The 17,662-nt window shown below is 40.5% G+C and overlaps 2 protein-coding genes across 2 annotated transcripts in view; both read right to left on the bottom strand.

Annotated features, from left to right (window-relative positions):
* The window catches only part of ppp2r2ab (protein phosphatase 2, regulatory subunit B, alpha b), a 12,679-nt gene extending 2,991 nt beyond the window's left edge, over positions 1 to 9,688 (bottom strand). The window contains exons 1-9 of the mRNA XM_014002443.1: positions 9,396 to 9,688; positions 6,970 to 7,038; positions 5,241 to 5,338; positions 4,868 to 5,033; positions 3,506 to 3,618; positions 3,214 to 3,391; positions 2,940 to 3,104; positions 2,690 to 2,859; positions 335 to 426 (exon numbers count right to left, since the gene is read on the bottom strand). Coding sequence (XP_013857897.1) covers positions 335 to 426; positions 2,690 to 2,859; positions 2,940 to 3,104; positions 3,214 to 3,391; positions 3,506 to 3,618; positions 4,868 to 5,033; positions 5,241 to 5,338; positions 6,970 to 7,038; positions 9,396 to 9,402 — 1,058 coding nt within the window. The 5' untranslated portion in view covers positions 9,403 to 9,688. The remainder of the gene's footprint in view (positions 1 to 334; positions 427 to 2,689; positions 2,860 to 2,939; positions 3,105 to 3,213; positions 3,392 to 3,505; positions 3,619 to 4,867; positions 5,034 to 5,240; positions 5,339 to 6,969; positions 7,039 to 9,395) is intronic.
* A 696-nt stretch (positions 9,689 to 10,384) lies between these two features.
* Positions 10,385 to 17,120, bottom strand: LOC106513561 (bile salt-activated lipase). The gene is made up of 11 exons (XM_014002442.1): positions 16,995 to 17,120; positions 15,343 to 15,490; positions 14,721 to 14,843; positions 14,449 to 14,646; positions 14,249 to 14,379; positions 12,647 to 12,754; positions 12,458 to 12,572; positions 11,291 to 11,477; positions 11,002 to 11,205; positions 10,704 to 10,913; positions 10,385 to 10,622 (listed from the first exon to the last, which is right to left on the bottom strand). The coding sequence occupies exons 1-11, from the start codon at positions 17,055 to 17,057 to the stop codon at positions 10,439 to 10,441; spliced, it is 1,671 nt and encodes a 556-aa protein (XP_013857896.1). The 5' UTR covers positions 17,058 to 17,120; the 3' UTR covers positions 10,385 to 10,438.
* Between the last annotated feature and the right edge of the window lie 542 nt (positions 17,121 to 17,662).

Raw genomic sequence — 17,662 nt, 5'->3', positions numbered from 1 at the left:
GCTAAAAGTAGACAAAAACTAGCTAGAAGCTAAAGTAACAAGACCAGCTAAAAGTAGACAAAAACTAGCTAGAAGCTAAAGTAACAAGACCAGCTAAAAGTAGACAAAAACTAGCTAGAAGCTAAAGTAACAAGACCAGCTAAAAGTAGACAAAGAATAGCTAGAAGCTAAAGTAACAAGACCAGCTAAAAGTAGACAAAGAATAGCTAGAAGCTAAAAGTAACACATTTAGCCTTAGAACCACTTTAAATCAGAATTCTCTCTCGTCAGGTGATGCGTGCTTCAACTTGCAGCAAATTAAAACCATAAAAAAATGTGAGTCCTGTGCTCCTACCTGTCGTTGCCATTCCAGCAGCATTCAAACTTGTCGAAGATGCAGTCGTTCTCGTAGAGCGAGCACAGCTTGCTCCTCAGGTATTCGTGAACCTGTTGACAATCGAGCGGATATAATGAGTCTGGCGTGAAGCGAAGACTGAAAATCAACTGCAAGGAGCCGACGTTCCCTGCAGCTGAGGGTTCAAACTAACGTCTGAAGATTCAGAGCAACTTTCTTCTAAACAAACAGGTTTAGGRCGTCTCCTAGTGGGCAGTCTGTCAAAGTACAAGAATTTACTTTCATTTTTTAAGGTGGGTCGATAACGAGAGTTTTAACAGTCGTTTGATTGTTTGAGTGGAATCAAATGATTCACACGCAGGATAAACTTTAAACTTAAACAAAAACTAGAGAAAGTTATTTGTCTGGTAAACAGTGTGAACGCTGACTGACTGCTGAAAATGAGCAAGAAGCAGAAAATAAGTTGTTAAAGCTGAAAGGAGCAGTTTGCTAACGCTAACTAGCTGCTGATCTGTGGTTGAGATGTTAAATCAAACCAGTCTGGGGAAGAAACATTGACAAGACCAGCTAAAACTAGATAAAGACTAGCTACAAGCTAAAAGTAACAAGACCAGCTATAACTAGATAAAGACTAGCTACAAGCTAAAAGTAACAAGACCAGCTAAAACTAGATAAAGACTAGCTACAAGCTAAAAGTAACAAGACCAGCTAAAACTAGATAAGACTATAAAGAAGCTAAAACAAGAAAAGCCAAAAGCTAAAGTAAAGAGACCAGCTAAAAGTAGCAAAAGGATTACAAGAAGCTAAAAGTAACTAGACCAGCTAACTAGGGGTGCAAGTTATCGATTAACGGATTAATCTAAAGTTGATTGATCTTATCGATCAGCTAACGATTAATTCAGGGTTCCTACAGTTTAAGTCAAGTTAAATTCAAGACTTTTTAAGACCTCTTTAATGCCACTTGAAATTAAATTTAAGACCAATATCACATTAAAAACAAATGGAAAAAAAACCCAGTTAGCAACAATTTTAGCCATTTTTTATACAAAACAACTAGCTGCGAGGGGCATTCAATGAATTATTTAAAAAGATAAATAAATGTTACAAATTCTTTGAATATTTGAGAGGACTTACAATCATATTTTTAAGACCTCTGAAAGATTGATTTAAGACTTTTTAAGGCTAATTAAGGTCTTATTTTCGGACTGCTGAATTCAATGCCTTTTAAGATTTTTTAAGGATCCGCAGGAACCCTGTAATTGATTATCCATTATCCTAAAAACCTGACATTTCTCTCGAATCAAGGGTCTTTCTATAACATGAAGGGCTAATGTTCTACGCCAAATAAAAAAAGTTCAGTTTTATGTTTTATAAAACGTATAGTGTCAGCTGTATTAAACAAATTTTGGATTTCTCACACATTAAACTTGGACGTATTTGTAAAATATAACAAAACAGGAATCTGTTAAGTTGCTAATTGAAAAATAAAAGAAAAAAGTAAAACACTTGATCCACCCTGAACAGAGAAACGTAACACTAACATTTAAACACATGGTAGCATTTTAATCTAAAGATCTACTTAWAAACAAACTATGAACAYGACCTGAGRGGAGTAAACGTACAAATGAGTGCTGGAACTGTTTGTTTACATTCCCTGTGCTTCTATCTGGGCTGGACTGATTTGACATCAGTTACTGTTCATTTGATTTGTTCACTGGCCGGGTTACGTCACACAGATGAGATTAACTTCACGTTAATTATTTTTAGTGACTAACTTGTTTTTGTTTTGTTATTTCACACGGAGTCAAACTTCACAAGAAGCTAACGTTAGCTAACCGTTCTCCGTCGCCCTGCTCTATAAGCGTCATACCGCTGGATAGTCCGGTACAACCTTCAATACTTTTCCTTTGAGTKTGGTTTAGTCCAGTATTGTTGTGTTGCAAATAAAATGAAACCAGATTTGTGCGATGACGCTGCACTCTGCTCAGCTCAACAGTGCCGGGGTAGAGTTAGGCCAGGCTGAGAGCAGCTGCGCCCTCTACTGGATGAAGACAAAACTACACTGAAATAAGGCTTAAACGCATGTTTTCAATTAATCGAATGGAAGAAATTAATCTAATAAACCATTATTTGACAATTAATCATAAGTCGATTAATCGTTTGCATCCCTACAGCTAAGACTAACCTCTGAGGGGACTCGGTCCACTTTGTGCACAAACCGTAACAACCCAGCAAATGTTTTCTGATGATTAAAGGCACACGATATAGTTCTGTCCAACCATAGCTTGAGTTAAATGCAGAACTGCAGGTTTAAAGAAGCGATGAACAYGCACATTCACACTTCGGTCCTCTCACCTGATACGTCTCCACTGGTCGGTTCTCCATGTTCAGGTCCCAGATCTTCACAGACAAGTAGTCTCTGGTCATCATGTAGCGCCCGTTGTGACTGAACTTGACGTCCGAGATGGACGATATGATCTCGGAGAAGAAGGAGCGGTTGCTGGGATTCTCCGGCTCCTCGAACACTGAGACGAAGCAGAAACACGGGGATGAGAACGAAGAACCGTGGTAAAGGGTTTAACCTCCCGGTGGTTCAGGCTCTTACACTTGGAGTGTTTGTCGCAGAGCGCAGACGCCCTCATGTCGCAGAGCCGGATGGTTCCCTTGCTGCTGCTGTAGACCAAGGTGTTGCACTGGTGAGGGTGAAACTCCGACGCCGTGATCACCTCCGTCAGCTCCTCCATGTTGGCCGGTTTGATGTCGACAATGTCTGGAGGAGGCGGGGTCAGGGAGGAGTAACGCTCTGAGACCTGCTGACCAGCTACAACATCGTCATCATCATCTTCACCCTGGTCTAGTTCACTTCAACTGAAGGATACTGAAGCTGCGGTCGGTGATCTCCAGGTGCCACAGGTTGACGCGGAGGTCGTCTGCAGACAGGTAGGTCTCGTTGTCGCTGTTCACAGACACAGAGTTGATGTGGTAGGTGTGRGCGTTGGCGAACACCCGCCGAGGACTGGCCTCCACCATCAGGTCCATCGGGATCAAAACTGGTACCTGGGGCAAGAAAAACAGCAACGAAGCTCTTAAACACAAAACGCTTTGAGCGTTTAAGTCAGGGTTCGTTCAGATTAAAACAAATGAGCRTTAGAACCTGGTTGTTTGACTGACCTGCAGTGATGTGATGGAGTTGGGGTCTTTGTATCGTCCATCGTCCTCTTTCAGGTTGTAGCCCTCCGGTCTTTTGTCCCGCTCACTGATTTTCCATAATTTTATTGTCTTATCTGAGCCGCGGGAAAACAGGGATTTAGTGTTGGAGCAGTGCAAGACTTTTCAAAGACAAACATTTAACAATAACTATAATAAACATAACAATAACAATAATAACAACAACAATAACAACAACAATAATGATAATAATAATAATAATAATGACAATAACAATAATGTGTATTTCCAGAATTTTTAAAAGCTAAATTTAAAAAACAAACTTTCGATGCCAACATGAAGACATTTAGCTACGAGGCTAACACTTCAGGATGCTCTGCCAATCTTTGGTCCATTGAGTTCTTTTGTTGATACCCCCATACATTAGGGTTGGGCATAACCGTATTGTGTGCAATTAATCATCAGAAAAACATAAATCGATTATTTTTTTGGCACTTGACGATTAATACGATTTATGCCACCAGGCGGACTGACTGGTGCTCCTCTGCTTCAAATATRACGAACATTAAAAAACATTATCGATTTAATTGATTAATTTGAATTTGCCATTTATAAAAGGTTTAATTTGGGGAAAATTGAGATTTATTTCCCCACCAGTGCACTCTTTGGGGCTTCTGTAGCTCAGAGRTCAACCCACCTGTCCCTCATGCTTGGTACACAACATGACAATRTGGCAGCTAGCAGAGAGGATCTACTTCTCAAAAAAGGCAGTWGTAGTGGAAGTATTGTATATCTCTGGATGACTGCATATTTCCTTGACATGTTCCTGTTCTGCTTCTTCAGTTTTACATTTCGTAAGGTTAGAGAGGGGCCGACTGCATTTATTTTATGAAACCAGAGGAAGACAAGGAATAAACTGTGCTGACTTGGACAGAGGAGGTGGGTTGTGATGTTACAGTAGCTGGTTTGTGTTTTTTCACAATTAACGATCCAGTCATAACTTTTTTCACCTGCATAAATTCCATACGCTTGCGTAAGGGTTGTAAGCCCCGGGGCTGGGGGCGGGTTCAGTGTCAACACCCTTCTCCAAAATCCTACCTAAAACCCTGCAGACACATGATGCATCCATCACTGCTCTCTGCTTTTTCACTCTTATTTTTGTTCATTTATGTAAAAAAAAAAAACAACCCAAAAAACACACGTTTAGTAATATAACCTTATGTTCATAGCAGTAAATGAAAACATCCAACAAATTCACTAAAACGCATTTGAAAAATGAAGTTTGCATGTAAAAATAAAATAAAATGAGTTCTGAATGCTTGAATTGCTCCTGTGTTTGTGTTCTGTTCGAAGCGACAACCTCACCGTTTGTRGACAGCAGGAACTGAGCGGCGTTCTTCTGCGGGAGCCAGCGGATCTTGTTGATCTTCTCTTCGATTTCCAAACTCTTCAAGTAGTCGAACTCGGGCTCGTGGCTCTGGAAGGTGCTGTAAACGTTGTACTCGCTCCGGAACTGAGGCTGATTCTTGTTCTGTCAGGAGCCAAGACCAAAAAGATGAAAAAATTAATCTGTTTGTCATCGAAATTACCGTATTTATTCATGTATAATACGATCATCGTTTTGAGCTTAAAAAGCATTAAAAATCAAATTATCAATAACCCGTGTATATAATATATGATAATACATGAATAAATACAGTATATGTATATTTTTTAAATAATGTCTKAAGTGTTTTACCTCTATCTCTTGTTGGAAGATGACCACACGCCCACCTTTGTCTCCGGTGGCGAGCAGCTCTCCCGTGTGATTGAACTCAACCGTGGAGATAATATCCGCTGTGGAAAACAAGAAGCAACAACCATTTTTTATAAATACACTAGGGCTGCAACGATTAATCGACGACCAATCGACTATTAAAATAATCGATGACCAATTTAATAATCGATTAATCGTTTTTTTTTCGTTCTTTATTTTGTTTTTCTCTCCAAACTGCTTTGACACCTTCTACTGCCACATCTGCCTTTCTGTCGTTGACACACATGCACAGTAGTGGTAACTGGGGTAGGCCGTGGACGTCACAAGACATTATACAGACAGGCTCTGGTATCATGGCTACCTGACAACAGAGCTCAAAGTGTGGGATCAACCTGTGCAATATCTGCAGAGCAGAACTTACCTTCCACAGCAATTATTTTTAGTTAGCATATAGCTAAAATCTAACCATGGTTATATAATAGCAGCTGCATTCTGGCACGATAAASTCTATGTTTTATATTCAATTAACGTATGATCTGATTAGTCGACTAATCGAATAAATAATCGGTGATTAATCGATTATAAAAATAATCGTTTGTGGCAGCCCTAAAATACACAGAAATAAACTCCGACCATCAGTGAGTATTTAAGTTTGAGATGCAGGGGGGATGTTAATCATCAATAACCTAGATTATTTTCCCCCCTACAGAAGTGTTGTTCCTTTATATATTCAAACACACTCATGTGAGTGAACACATTGTCGCCCGCTAGAGCAGAAACATTTTGCTAAACAAGAAAAGAAAAGGGACTTTGTGCTCATTTTGACCCCCCGAGGCCCAAAAGCTTTGAGCACGTCTTCCTTCATACATCGTCTCAACCAAAGCATTTGTTTTGTCTTTTTAAATAGAGTTTTAAACACTTCAGGTGGGCTACACGACTCGCAGCATCGATTTAATCTGCTCCGAGCACCAACTGGACCGGCGTTGTTGCACGGCCGATTTAAGGAGCCAAAACATGTCTGAACAAAGAGCACCGCTCCAACACCTGTTTTTAATACCTAACAGAGCAACAGCTCATCTTAAAGTTAGACACACAAAACTGGTTTGGAACAATATGTAAAAAGGAGCTCCTGCTGTCGATGCAGGAGGTGCTAACGTGACGCTTACGTCCACGATGCAGCTTATCTTTGGCTCGAGTCCACTTCATGAGACACTAAGAACACCAAGACCCAAAACCAGAACAGACGAGAGGTTCCGCAAGTCGGCACATAAACTAAMGATTAAATCTGGATTTTCTCTGAAACAYTGAAAGCTCGCTCTGATTTCTACAAGYTGAGAAACTTTTAAGYTTTCYTACTTGWATCATCAACAGAAGAACCGAGCAGAGAGTCCTGTTAATCACCGGTGGGCAGTARGGCTGGGTATCGATTCAGATTTACCAAATCGATTCGATTTAGTTTGGAAGATTTTTAAATTAGTTAAGGATCGTGCAGTAACACATTTACTTTGATATAGAAGACATTCTCAAAGGAACTAAAACTGCAAATAGTAGAAACTAATTCTAACTTGGTGCATTGTTAAATTATAAACATTAAGAGCGATCCAGACCGATTAAATCAATTTTTCTTTTACCCAGCCCTAGTGGGTAAGGTTTATTACCAGACCTAAAGTGTTTGGTTTACGGTAACGTAAAGATAAATAATAGCACAAACCTTCAGCTACGTCATCATCAATGGCTCCTTTCACCTGAGAGAAGCACCACTGCATGTCACCTCCAGGTCCTTAAAAAAAAAAAAAGGGGGAAAATTACAACAAAATCTGAGCGTTTAAACCTTGTTCATGTGTGCAAATTACACCAACACATTCAGGCAACAACAAAAAGGACAAGTGAAACACCGGACCGGCTCATATCCTCTAAAAACWTTTCCAAGTCTCAGCCAAACTAAGACTCCTGTTGTAATCTATTCAGCTACACGTGTAACAGAACCTATACCTGGTACAGGAAGTACAAATCATGTCCGCAGCACTAAATTAAATCCAGTTTACAGTATAAACAAGTCATAAGACCTGCTTATTTAGGACTTGTTATGTAACAGGAGAAGCTCCAAGTCCAGAACGACCCGTCGTGCCTTTTAGGCTCCATCGTCAAACTGCAGGGATTTATTAAAGCTTGTGCAAGAATACATTTTATATATAGTAAATAAGACAAAAGTGGGTTAAAAGTTCATACGAAGAACTTTTTTTCTCCAAGTTTTGAAAAAAAATATTGTAATACCTCTGCTGTACTTTGACAAAAGTTTAATCATTTTCAGTTAGTCCTGGGTTTCCGTTCGGGTGGAGGCATCGAGCTCACAGATGGATCGACGGATCAGCAACGAAGGCGTCATCCCGGTCGCGGCGAAGTCGAGTCGAAAAGCAAAGCGTTCCGACCCTCACCAGCTGCTCATGAGGTTTGGAAAGAATAAAAGAACGAGCCGACAAAACGAGTTTCCTTCGAAGGCTGGCAGGAGTCAGCTGAGGTGGTCCGGGTTTTCATGGCACGTCCCTTTAAGAAGAGACCCAGAACTCACTGAGGGGRTTATATATCCTCTCTGGTCTGGGAACGCCTTGGGATCTGGGGCGTCCGGGTTTCTCTCCTGGACCTCTGGCCAGAACCAACCATGGTTACATTATCAATCTTGTGTAATYCGTCATCCAGCACCTCTGGGTATTCTTCAATTTCTCCTCATAAGGAACAGCTTCTCAAAACATTTTAAGCTGCGGCCAATAGCGRCGCAAAAGGGGCCGCACCCACAGTTAACTCTAGGTATGAATAGTTGAGTTTATGTGTCTTTAAACAACCCCAAGAGAAAACTTACTGTTTTTAAAGCTTCAGATGTCTATTTGAAAGAGTGCAAACATCTTTTTATAAAGTAAGTTTTAAAAGCTGGATCAGGGTTGTGAAAAAAATAACCAACACGCCGACTTCTTCGAGTATAAACACTCGCCTGGACACGATCTCTGTAAACATTGCAAAAGAGAGCAGATTAATTCCTGCAAGTTTTCACACACCATCATCTGTTCCTACCCAACCCCAAACTGATCTCACTGTCGAGGCAGGACAGCAAAAATAAAATGAAGGACAAAACAAATCATTATGAGCTTTTGAAGCCAAACAAACAAACAAGCAAAATAAAATAAAAATAAAAAAACAGAGCAAAAGCTGGTGCTGCTGATCGGGACATTTTGTCCTGACTGTACCTGGGGAAAGGTATGCAGAGTAAGTCTTTCTTCTAGATATAATCCCACAAATTATGAGCATGCTAGGTTGCAATAAGCAACACGTTTGCTTAAGAAAATGTCAGAAAAAAACATGCATTACATAAGGATTCATGTTCATTTAAAGAGTGCACACCCTTCTCTCCACCTTCAGGATCAGGCTAATGAGTGAAACGCAACGAGACTCGAAATACGATTTTCAGAAGCTCATTTTTAAAACAATGCTTTTATTTTAATTGTGCAGAGCAGAGTCTATATGATTATTTTTTGTTTATGTAAACAGAAAAACCGCTAAAAACACCCAGYTGAGAGTGCAGCACAGGGCCTGGAGAGCTAACCTGCCGTGTGGGCACGAATGTCAGAGTTCGCGCTAATGCTAATGCTAACGCTCGCCTAGCTAGTCCAGCCAGCTAATGCTGAGAAAGCTTTATAACAATAATAATGATGATAATTAAAAGAGGTGTGCACGCTGCAGATTAAATCTCTAGCTTTTCGGTGTGTTTCCTGAACAATAGACCATTTAATTAAAACGGGAGTGTTTTTAAGAGCAGAGGAGGAGCATCAATGAATCAGCCTTTGCAGCTACGACAAACTTGGCGTCACTCATGAACCGGAGCAGCTTGTTTTGGCTAAAAAAAAAAACCTTATCTAGTTTGCAAAAAATCCCTCAACGATGCAATTACCAGAGATCATTTTTGAGAAAAATTTAAGCTAGGAAGGCATAAAACTGGACGCGAATGTTTATTTTTCGGTTGTTAGCTTTTAGCTAAAGCTAGCGGAGCTAAGTTTTGGCTAGCCGCTCACGGGGGGCTCATCGGGACGAAGACTGGAGATGGTAAAAGGGAAAAAACATGGTGATGTAACGGTTCAAATGGATTACCTGCCATGAYGAGACAGACAGTGGAGCTTGCCTCAGTCAGTCACGATCCTGCGCTCCACTCCCACGCGTTGCTTCGTGGGACCCGAACTTTTATTCCCCACACTCAGTGTCCGCCGGGCAGCGCGCGCTGAAACCTAAAACTCTGAACCTTAAAAAATATATATTTAAACGCCGCCACGCTTTTATTTCCCGTTCTTCCTTCGGCTGTTTTCTCTCCGTGGATCTGATGTTGCCGCCGGCAACTTCACATCCCGCACCTTCTTCTTCCCCACCCCACTAGAGTCTTTTCCGCACGTGAACCATTGAAGTAAAAGGACCGGAAGCCGGAAGTTGATGCTCCAATGGGCGAGCACCCCCTAGCGGATGACTCTACGAATTACACTCTGAGTGGACAGAAAAATGGTTGTAAATCTGTCACATTTTTAGGTAAATAATCTGAGTAGCATCACATATTGAGATTATGTAAATTATTTAAAAGGACTGAACTAAATATAACTCCATCCCCAATTATAATAGTTTCGTCCTGATGCATCTCAGTAATCCAGGTAAAAAATCAAAAAGAAAAAAAATTGTATAGGTCTTCTGGACGGGTTCTTCTCTAATGAAACGTTTCGTCTCTCCTCCAAGAGACTTCTTCAGTCTGAGAGTTTCAGGCAAAATTCAGGCTTTTAAGCCCTGCCTCCGGGTGGCTGATACTCACATCACATGGTTATCGTTGACACCTAATTAACATTTATTGTTAACAGGGGTTGGAGCGATACTGGCAATGGCCGCGCTGTAGGAGGGGGACAGCTGAAAACGGAGGCCTCCATCTCTGTTTAATGATGGATATAACAATTTTGGTTCAAACTTCTAACATGATTGGTGAGTGATATGCATTCCTTCAAATGCTAAGCCTTTTGTGACAATCGAGGGAAAAAAAAGAGCATGAAAAGGTGTCACGGCAATGCAAATTTAAACATGAATAAAATAAACAAGACCAAAAAAAATTAAAAATGCTTTGCAACTTTTTAATTTATTCTCTAAACCAATCCTATTGGTTTTTATTCTGAGGTGACTACAGGAAGGTTGGGGAAGACACTGGTCCAGAAGTTCACGTAACGCAGCCTCAGCTTCTGTCCCACGTAACTGCTGTCCATCTTAGAGTTGATCTCCAAGAACCTGTGGTCGTTGGACGTGAACGCRGGCCAAGTCACGGGCACCTTCAGGTCTCCTTTGTTTGGGTCTCTGCAAAACACAACCAAAAGGGATCAGAAACTCCAAAAATAAAAAAAGCTGTTTTCTAGTTCTGTTTGGTTTTAATTGTACCCAGTTTTGGCAAAGTTGGTCCAGTAGGCGATCATGTAACCGGAGACGCTCCGATGGCGTGGCCAGTAGCCCAGCGGCGTGGTGAAAGGCTTTCCGAACACGTACTGCAGGTCGTCGGCGTGGTCGGCTCCCAACCAGCCGGGGAAGGGCGAGAGGATGCCCCCCAAACGATTGGGTTCAGTGAACAGGTAAGAGTAGGTGCGTCCGGTGCTTTGGTGGAAAAAAAAAAAACACAGTTAAAAATTTTATCGAAGAGTCGCGCATAAAAGCTTCCGCTACAAAAACGTCTTCTTCTCACCTGGCTTTGGAGGCGTGAAGGTAAAGGGCAGCCTGAGTGGGAATCAGGAAAATGTAGTCGGTCTCGATGGCAACGACGGTTTTCTTGATGGTCTCCCTGCTGGGCTTGGATCCCCAGTCTAAGGTATAAGTGGAGTAGGCGTTGTCCAAACCGAGCGTGCCCTTCTCTTTAGTCAGGGAACCCAAAAGCCTCTTAACCTCTTCACTGAGACGGGAAATAGTTTTCATGTTTTCAGGGAAAACGACCCGAACGCTGCAGGAGAAGCTCATTTTGGAAGCGTCGGACTCACATGGGGGTGTCCACCAGCTGAGAGTTGACCGAGGGGACGTCGGCGCCCGTGAAGATGTGTCCGTCCATGTCGTTGACTCCAGCCATGTAGTCGATGTCAGCGGTGTTGTGGTACAGGTTGTGCACCTCGTCGGGCAGGAAGTCTCCATCAATCACAGGAGACAGGACCAGGTTGTACACCAGAGGGCCTAGCAAAGGCAAACGGGACAATTACCATACACAACGCTGCATATTTATGTCTTTTATGCCATCTTTTAATGATAAAATCCCAAGAGAAAAGACAAAATAAGCTGATAATTTCACTAAACAAGCACAAAACATGACATTTTAAAGCCTTAAATAAATGTATTTATATATTTATAAGGAAAATACAGATTATTAAGTCATCTTCACAATCCATTTTTTGCAAGATAAAATGAAGCAAGACCAGCCGTAATGAAACAGAACGCAAAGTTCTGTGAAGAAAAAATAAAAATTTTAAACTCAAGTCTGTGTGCCTTTACAGCACATTAGGACAATTTTGTAAAAAAAAAAAAACAATAACAGGAGGAGCAAATCTCTGCCGAAATGCTCAAAAATTTTGAGATTAATTTCAGACATTTTCAAGAAAAAACAAGGAAATCTGCAAGAAAAAGGAAAAAAAAAAACAGAAAAATTTCTCATGTAGAAGTCTTAAATTTGCCAGAAACAAACAATCTGAAATTTTCATGATTAAACGCAGAAATATTCTATATTTAAACAAAGTGTTTTTTGATCATGTAAAGTTGGAAATTTACAATTAAATTTATGAAAAAAACTGAAATTTTCATTAACGTCTAAAGGGCGATTCCACCTGTTCTCACCGCCTTTAATCTGCTCTAGTTTAAAAACTAAAACATGTAGAGACTTTCAAACCTGGATKAGATTATTCTAAATTATCCTACACTGATTGTAAAATATTTAAAACCAAGTGTGTGATTTGTGAAATATATATTTGATTTGTGAAACTTCAATATAGGGCGATTTCCAAAGTTTTTTAATGAACAAATTGAGCAAAGCCACGTGGAGAGGGGAGAGAATTATTGGGTTTTTTCATCACAAGAAAAAAAAGTGATCAGAATTGTAAATTTAATGCTCTCCTTTGTCCGTTTGGTTCAAAGAGTCTGAAACGAGCGTGAAYGGAGCTTACTGTCGGGGGAGCTGGACAGGTTGAGCGTGCCCGCCAGGGTCAGAACGGTGGGATCGGTCATCTTCAGACAGTCGGCCATGCTGTCGTCGGTGGGGCAGTTGACTTTCAGAGCAACCTGATGAKGAGGAGGAGGAGGAGGTTTCGGATATTTTTACAGCAACAGTCGGGAATAATCCACGACAAACGTACCTCTTCGGCAAACTTGCGGGGGGTTTTGTTGATGGCCCAGGGGCACGTGGCCACCCCACTCTGGGAGATGGCTCTCTTGAAAAGCCCTTTGTTGTGAGGGGAGAGGGTCTGAAAATTAACACAGAATAGAAAAAAAAAGATTTTAAAATATAGTTATGGTCCAAGGTACAAGGCACAAGATCTGGACTTATCTGCATCAAAAGGCAGAAAAAATCCGAAGCAAATCTAGAGTTTTCCATGAAAAAAAAGTTTCATTCTAGAATACGTCTCAAACTCAAGGTCCATGGGCCAGATGTGGCCCACGATAGCGATTTATGCGGCCTGCGACAGTTTCAAAGGTGTATTAATGTCTCAAAAACGTCTGCTTTAAAGCCCTAAACTACATTTCCCATGATGCATTTTGATTATATTACCCACGAAATGATGGCATCCACCACTGCAAAGGCAACCGTTTTGAAGGTGCAGATTTAGTCTTGCTTTTATTTCTCATATAATATCTTTTTATTTATTTGCTCTTCTAACAAAATTTAATCGTTTAATTGCTGGTTTTATATTGTAACATCAATGAAGTTGAGTAGCGTCACCATCGGGACATACAATAGTCAGTGTGCGTTGCCAATGCAATGCACACTATTGTGATTCGTTTCCCATCCAAGTCATCTCAACTTTGCCATGCTTCTCCTCCTGCATACTTTGTCCTAGAGCTGCCATTGTAGTTTATATCTGTAAAGCTCCTGTGCCAAAAGATGGCTATGCCTTTTGGTGCCTGTAAAACTTATAGTTTATGAAATATTAATGTTTAATGAAAAATAATGGCAGTCAATGGAGCCAATACTGCCCCATGCTGTACTCAACTTGGTACTGCACCATAGTTTAATATTTCAACTCAGTAGTTCAGTGTTTACAGTACTAATATGATTGTATTTTGGTGTTTTACTATAATATTGTCTTAATACTGCTTGATTGTTGTAATATTATGCATTTTTGTGTCAATAATTGTATTGGCAATGTGGCCTCTTTCTGCACACATACAAACCAACCCCTGCCACCATCTTCTGCCACAGTTCTATTGGTCTAATGGTCTATATCATGGACTTTCTTGTGGGAGATCAGGGTTCAAAACCCAGCTAATGCAACTTTAACAAAAATCTCTTCAAACTTCATATTGTCACACAATTACCTTAATTACAAACACCTGCTGACGTGACAGGCACAAGCTGGTATAGAAAACACATTTGAACTTGGTCAAAGTTCATTCTGCAAGTCCAATGCTGCAGGCAAAACCATGCTGCAATGACATGCTACAAGGCAATGCACACTTGTTTTTACATCGTAAAAACCCATGTCTAGTTCTTATTGTGGTGCAGTTTCATTGTCCATAGTTTGAGATGCCATTTTTTAATACCTGTTGCACATTTACACTTTAAACACTGTTTCTAAGTAAAAACACTGTTTCTATGCAGGAAATACCAGGTAGAGCTCAGTTAGTTTGTTAGCGGGTCTCAAGATTATGGTGTTTTATTCTAAGTTAAACACAACCACGATGCTCACGTGGCTTTGGGTGAAAACGATTTCAACGCCTCTCCCCTAGAAGCTTCTCACCTGCAAACTAACACTGGCTCCTCCCGCAGACTCTCCAAAGATGGTGATGTTATCGGGGTTTCCTCCGAACGAGCGGATGTTTCGGTGCACCCAGGCGATGGCGGCGTGCTGGTCCCACAGACCGTAGTTTCCTAAACGGGATCCGACACGGTTAAGTTCAGGAGAACAACTAACCTGACGGTCTCATGGTGGGTACCTACCGGGCATCTTAGAGTCTCCGGTGCTCATGAAGCCCAGGCTTCCGACTCGGTACCCCAACGTCACCACGATAACATTCCCTCTGTCGGCGATTTCCTGCCCGCTGTACAAATAGTTATCCAAGAAGTTAGCTCCCATCGAACCTCCCAGCAGGAAGGCTCCTCCATAGATCCAGACCATGACGGGCAGATTGCTGGACACTGGTGGGCGAAGGGAACACTGTAGCCACGGCGTCGCTTTATTAACGCCTCGTAAGCAACACAACGTTCTTTACCTACGCCGCCAACGTGGGGGACCCAGATGTTGAGGTAGAGACAGTCCTCGCTACCTCGGACGTCGTTCATGAGGAGGTTGAGCTGAAGGCATCGTTTCTGGTACTCCTTGGCCTTCAGAATACCTGATTGAGGACAAGAACACGTGAAAGAAGTGTCGCAAAACCCTTTGCAAGGGTTGCCAATTTCTAGAAACCAACGGAGTCGCTTGAGTTTTGAAAGTTTTTAACTTTTTTTGTGGTAAAACAAAGACTTTTCAACATCCACACCAAAAATTGGCCCATCTTTCGTCAATGTAGAAGTTAGCGGTCTAATCTATAGGTGTCAAACTCCAGTCCTCAAGGGCTATCCAGCATGTTTCCCTTGCTTCCCTTTTCAAACACACCAGATTTGCATGAACAGATGTTTGAATCACTGAATCAGGTGTGTTCCAACAGAGAAACAAGGAAAACACGCAGGATAGCGTCCCGAGTTTGACTGCTCGATGTGCATTTTAATAAACTCCTAAAACTACACAACATTGTGCATTTGCTTCATCCTGCTTCCCCTTTTTTCAGAAAAAAATGAAATTAGGCGTGTGTTTTTTTAAACTAAAGAAGTGTTAGCTCGTGTCCGTTCACCCACCGTCCCAGCCGGGGTGACGCGTCGGCTTCTCAAACCTTCTGGGCATGGCGGCGAAGGGAACGCCCTTAAAAACGTCCATGTGATGTTTGTATCCGAGGCGAATGTTGGTACCCTCCACCAGCCCTCCCTCGGTGTAAACCACACCCAGCTGCAAAAATAAAAAATAAAAAATTCAACAGAAAATCATCATCATTTCTGACTATTTAACACAACTGAGATGATACCAAACTTCTACCAGTGTTTTAATTTTGGTTATTGTTACAGTTTGTGGTTCTGGTGGTTGTTTCTTTTATTTTATTTTTTGTATTTTCATATTACCCTGTTTATTCAGATTCCTTATGTTCAGTTAGAAAATAGTATWTTGTTTGAACATCGAAAATTTAGAAAAGATTTTTTCTCGCAAAGTTACGACTTTTCTACAAAAGAGAATTTCCTGTTTTTTTCTAGAAAAATTCTGAAATTCATCTAAAAATTTCAGAATTTTTATTTTTTTGCCGAGATTTGCTCCTCCCTTTTTTAATCTGCAAAGTGGCTCTAATACAGCATTGTATTTAGCAGGTTCTCTGGAGGTTATATACATAGATATATTTTAATTAAATATATAATTAATTAAATAAATAAACTAACTAACTATATAATAATAATTATAAAATTACGCAGTACAGTGGCACTGTTAGTAGAGCAACATATTGCCTCTAAAGAAGAAGGATACTAGATCAACTTTCTGGGTTGTGTTTACATATTCTCCCCGTGCAGATGTGGGTTTTCTCCAGGTACTTTAGTTTCCTCTCACAGAACAAAAATCATATTTACTGAAAAATTGTTGTGAAAAAGCAAATTAATATTTTGGGATGATGCTACAGTATTTGACGTTTGAAATTGTTCTAGTTTTAGTCTTGATTTCCAGTTTTGGGTATTTATAATTACAGTTTTTGTTCACAAAAGTAAACATCAACAAGCAAATCAAACAGTTCTAAAATATTTAAAAGAGGTGGCTTCAAAATGGAGAAAGTTTGTTTCTTGTAAATGTTTTAAAAATTTATATTTGGACATTTTTTTAAGAAGAGAACAGCCCAAAGGCATCATGGTAATTATTTGTGAAGGGGAAGTTGGACCCCAACCCCAACCCCACATTTATCATAAAAACTTAGTTCACTCAGCAATGTTTTTATCATTTAACAAACAAATTCATTCCACTTTATAGAATATTTATACTAAGTGTTTAGCTACTTGTGTAGGTAAAAGTATGTTAAATTACCTGTTAAAATACACCAGAATGCAAGAAACGGTATCCATTTCATTCAAAATAACATCATCTGTCGGCAAAACCTTAATTATTATACGGCCAAAGTTTTCAATTTGTTATTTTACAACAGCGTCATAGAATTTCTGTTATGGATTTTAGTTTTGGTGTGCCACCCCTGATTTTTCAATGGCCCCCCGGAAAATAATCCTGCAGGCGGCCCTGCTTACGTTCAGTTTGTTTCCCCCCAGCTCACCTGCTTCCCATCTTTTCATCAGTCTGTCATACTGTTACCTGTGCTTCTCATTGTTTTAGCCCCAGGTGATCTCAAAATCCCCACACCCCCCATGTTCCAGTCTGAGTCCTCAGGTCCACCCCGAAGCCACGGTCTGTCAGGGATAAAACTTACGGAGGCGGCAGAGACGGTCTCCAGCAGCACGGCAACAGCAACCAAAATCCCAAACATCTCCATCGGGGTTCAGCTGTGAGAAYTGGGCCAACGGTGGGCCACACTTTTATAAAGCAGACCCCCACCCCCCACCCCCAAACAACAAATCACCCGACAGTTACATAACAATTAATGATTGACCCGTGTTTGTGTTCAGATATGTAGCTTTTGAGCTCAACTGAGGATAAAATCTGCATCAGTTACAGTTTTTATTTTAAAGGAACAATAAATCATCTGCAGCCTTTAGAATCTACAAAGTTTCTTTAAAAAATAAATGTTTGAATAGTTCTTTAAATAGTACATTTATAACCAACTGGGTCAAGCATATATTTCATTTTGTACACTTTGTGTGTGTGTGTGTGTGTGTGTATATAGACTTTTCAACATCCACTATCTATATATACATATACTGTATACATTAGAGGCGCAACGATACAGGAAATTCACGGTTCGGTTTGGTTCGATACTTTAGTCTCATGGTTCGATATTTTTTACGATACAAAAAAGAGAAATTTCCATGCCCCTTTTAACTTGTAATTTATTTATATTAATATGAACATTTGTTTAACCTCAAAAGTGCAGTTTTTTAATTAAATGTTGCTTAAACAGCAAGTTTCTCAGTGGATCTG

The sequence above is a fragment of the Austrofundulus limnaeus genome, unplaced genomic scaffold, assembly GCF_001266775.1.
Source record: "Austrofundulus limnaeus strain Quisiro unplaced genomic scaffold, Austrofundulus_limnaeus-1.0 Scaffold13, whole genome shotgun sequence".
Taxonomy (NCBI): Eukaryota; Metazoa; Chordata; class Actinopteri; order Cyprinodontiformes; family Rivulidae; genus Austrofundulus; species Austrofundulus limnaeus.
The sequence above is the reverse complement of the archived record's forward strand: the minus strand, read 5'-3'. Positions and strand labels throughout refer to the sequence as shown.